Source organism: Sesamum indicum, linkage group LG11, assembly GCF_000512975.1.
Source record: "Sesamum indicum cultivar Zhongzhi No. 13 linkage group LG11, S_indicum_v1.0, whole genome shotgun sequence".
NCBI classification, from domain to species: domain Eukaryota; kingdom Viridiplantae; phylum Streptophyta; class Magnoliopsida; order Lamiales; family Pedaliaceae; genus Sesamum; species Sesamum indicum.
Window position 1 is genome coordinate 2,475,467 of NC_026155.1, and position 3,176 is coordinate 2,478,642.

The following is a 3,176-nucleotide window of genomic DNA, read 5'->3' on the forward strand; positions in this document are numbered from 1 at the left end:
ATTGTTTTGATATGATTTTATATGAAATATTGTATTAAATTTAAATAGATAGATAATTTATTTTTGGAGTTGATAATATAGTTCCGAATCGCAAAATAATTACATTGCACTCATCTAAAATTTAGTGTAATTATATAAATCTTCGGACTTATAGTCTGAAAAATTACATCTAATACACCCTTATGCTCATTCTTGTCTAACAAATAGATCTTTTGTTTGTTAAAATTCATGAAATTTGCTACTGTTATCAAAAATAAATAAATTCAGATTTACTCTCGATTGACTTACTATTGACTTATTACAGGTCAAACAATTTTTTTTAATAAAAAAAAAGGTGTACCTTCTGACATTCTTAGCGCGTGTGAAAATTATACACAAGCAAAATCAATAATTTTTAACTAATGAAGCAATTTATTATTTAAACGAATACAAATACTAAAAATATTAAATATAATTATTTAAACCAATCAAAATTTATATGTAATTACACCAAGATGGCGTTTTTCTATGAAAAAGTGATAAATCTTGGGAGGACGGAGGGTGTAATAGATTCAAACAAATCCCATTGCTAGCTAGTCTGCATTCCTTTGTTGTTGTCCCCACAAATCTATCCCATGAATATATTATCCCAAGTGCCTGAAGCCTGAAACCACCGTCCCATCAATACTATTCTGATGCACTCATCCATCATCCTCTCTCTCTCTTCTCTCTCTCTCTCTATATATATGTATATATAACCACAACTTCATTTTCATCATGCAACCCCTAAAATATGTCTACTTTCACAACTTCAACATCATCAAATCTACCTATTACTCACTTCATCTCCATTCTCTCCTGATCCTTCAACCCAATATGAAGCACGTTGTAGGCGTCCTACGCCCATGCAATGCCTTCTTGACGATGAATCCTAACCAACAGGCATTACGGTCGCGAAAATCTAGCACGAAGATTAATGCTAGTGTGAAGATCAGGACAAATTCGTGGGACTCTGAGCAATGCTTTGTTAATCCCAAAGCGGGCAAGCTTATTCGTCACAAGTGGATGGAGTTCCAAGGGATTAATGATTGGGAGGGCTTGCTTGACCCTCTGGATGACGGCCTCCGGGCCGAGATTTTGAGGTACGGGGAGTTTGTTGAGGCTGCGTATCGGTGCTTTGACTTCGACACGTCATCATTGGGGTACGCCATGTGTAGATACCCCAAGTGCTCGATGCTGACACAGTGTGGGATGGGCAAGAAAGGGTACAAGGTGACCAAGAGTTTGTACGCCACCTGCGGAGTCCACTTGCCGGACTGGGCTGATCACAGGATACCTAATTGGATGTCCAATCAGTTCAGCTGGATTGGGTATGTTGCCGTGTGCAATGACAAGGACGAGATCGCTAGACTTGGACGTCGCGACGTGGTGATAGCCTACCGAGGCACGGCCACGTGTATGGAGTGGCTTGAGAACCTGCGTGCGACGCTGACTAGCCTGCCTGCTGACATGTCACCGGACAACTGCGAACCAATGGTGCAGAGTGGGTTTCTGAGCCTATACACGTCGAGCAGAGGCCGACGCTCGAGCCTACAAGATTCAATACGAGAGGAAATCGAGAGAATCGTCCACAAATATGCCGATGAGCCTCTTAGCATCACGGTGACGGGGCACAGCCTGGGGGCGGCACTGGCGACGCTGACGGCACACGACATTACCACTACATTCAAACACGCGCCATTAGTGACCGTCGTCTCATTCGGAGGGCCGAGAGTCGGGAATAAGAGCTTCCGATGCCAGCTAGAAAAGAGCGGCACGAAAGTGCTAAGAATTGTCAATTGCGACGATCCCATAACCAAAGTTCCCGGATTCGTGCTAGAGGAAAACACCACAAAAACGTCGAATTGGCTGCAGAAACGGGTCGAAGACACGCAGTGGGTGTACGCCGAGATCGGAAAGGAGCTGAGGCTAAGCAGCAGAGACTGCCCACATCTAAGCAGCGGGAACGTAGCAACGTGCCACGATCTCAAGACGTATCTACACTTGGTGGACAATCTTGTGAGCAGCTCAAGTTGCCCACTCAGAGCCACAGCGTAGGGAGAAGCAGCACAGCAGCTTTGGATTTTAGATAAAAGTTGTTTAAGTGCTTCCCCTGATCCTGATTCAGATTATGATTCTGCATATATACTAATTATTAACTGTAAATACATAGAGGGAAGGGCAGCTTCCAGATTAATTTAAGCAGGCAAGATTTTTGCCACTAGAGAATTGACTCTTTTTTAAATTCTACCTATATAGAGTTCGGTCGAATTTGAACTAATTATTTAATAAGTAAAATATATTTACCATGTGATCGGTATATAATACAAAGAAAGTCAGCAATCACAAAACAACAGTAGAAATTTAGTGACGTCTATGTGAATTTGTATCTATATGAATTGTGACTTAAAACATAACAATGATCGTGTGTGATCTAATCGTTAAGTTATAAATTTACATAGACAACATCACCAAACACAAAAAACAGCTGCTTCATGACTTTTAGCTACTTAGTAACTTATAAGTCCAAGAAAGCTACTGTAGAAGCAAGGGGACAAGCCAGCTTCCAGATTAATTTAAGCAGGCAAGTTATGGAAACTGCATTTTTCATGTATAGAATGATAGAGCTTTTTGGGAAATGTAACTAATTAGTTTGCTGGTAGTATATGCTGAAAAAGTGAAAAGCAGCTTCTTGACTTTTATTTGTCCAGAAAACTTAATTCAATAACTAGTGGTAACAAAACATAATTGATTATGTAGAAATTTTCGATTATATTATGGGGAATGAGACAATATAACTTAAATAAATCATCGTAGGAATTTATTGGTTAGAATTAGACCTTTCTAGTTCTTAATGCTGTCGGTAAATTAAATATTGAGAACGTTCCCAATGTTATTTACTTATTAGGGGTTTAGTCAACAGACGTTCCTGACTATGTACAAGGTAAGGAAATGTGAGGTCGTTAGCTCACATCAATGGCCATAACCAATTTATCTATCATGAATGATTGTTATCTTTGCATCTATAATCAACCAATGGAATTAAGCATGATCCTGTATTTGACTGGAATACTCTTCTCTTATATTTACCTATTCTAATTTTATTAGCCCTTTAGTTTAATTTAATTTTTATTTTTATTCTTCTTCACAGTAAAAAA

At 39.2% G+C, this 3,176-nt stretch overlaps 1 protein-coding gene across 1 annotated transcript; it reads left to right on the forward strand.

Moving 5' to 3' along the window:
* Window positions 717-2,188, forward strand: LOC105173248 (phospholipase A(1) DAD1, chloroplastic). Its single transcript, XM_020698092.1, has one exon. It carries the CDS (start codon window positions 757-759, stop codon window positions 2,074-2,076), a length of 1,320 nt encoding a protein of 439 aa, XP_020553751.1. The 5' UTR covers window positions 717-756; the 3' UTR covers window positions 2,077-2,188.

Excerpts from the sequence above, each read along its gene's own strand:
- LOC105173248 (XM_020698092.1), top strand. The coding sequence starts at position 757 with ATGCAACCCCTAAAATATGTCTACTTTCACAACTTCAACATCATCAAA.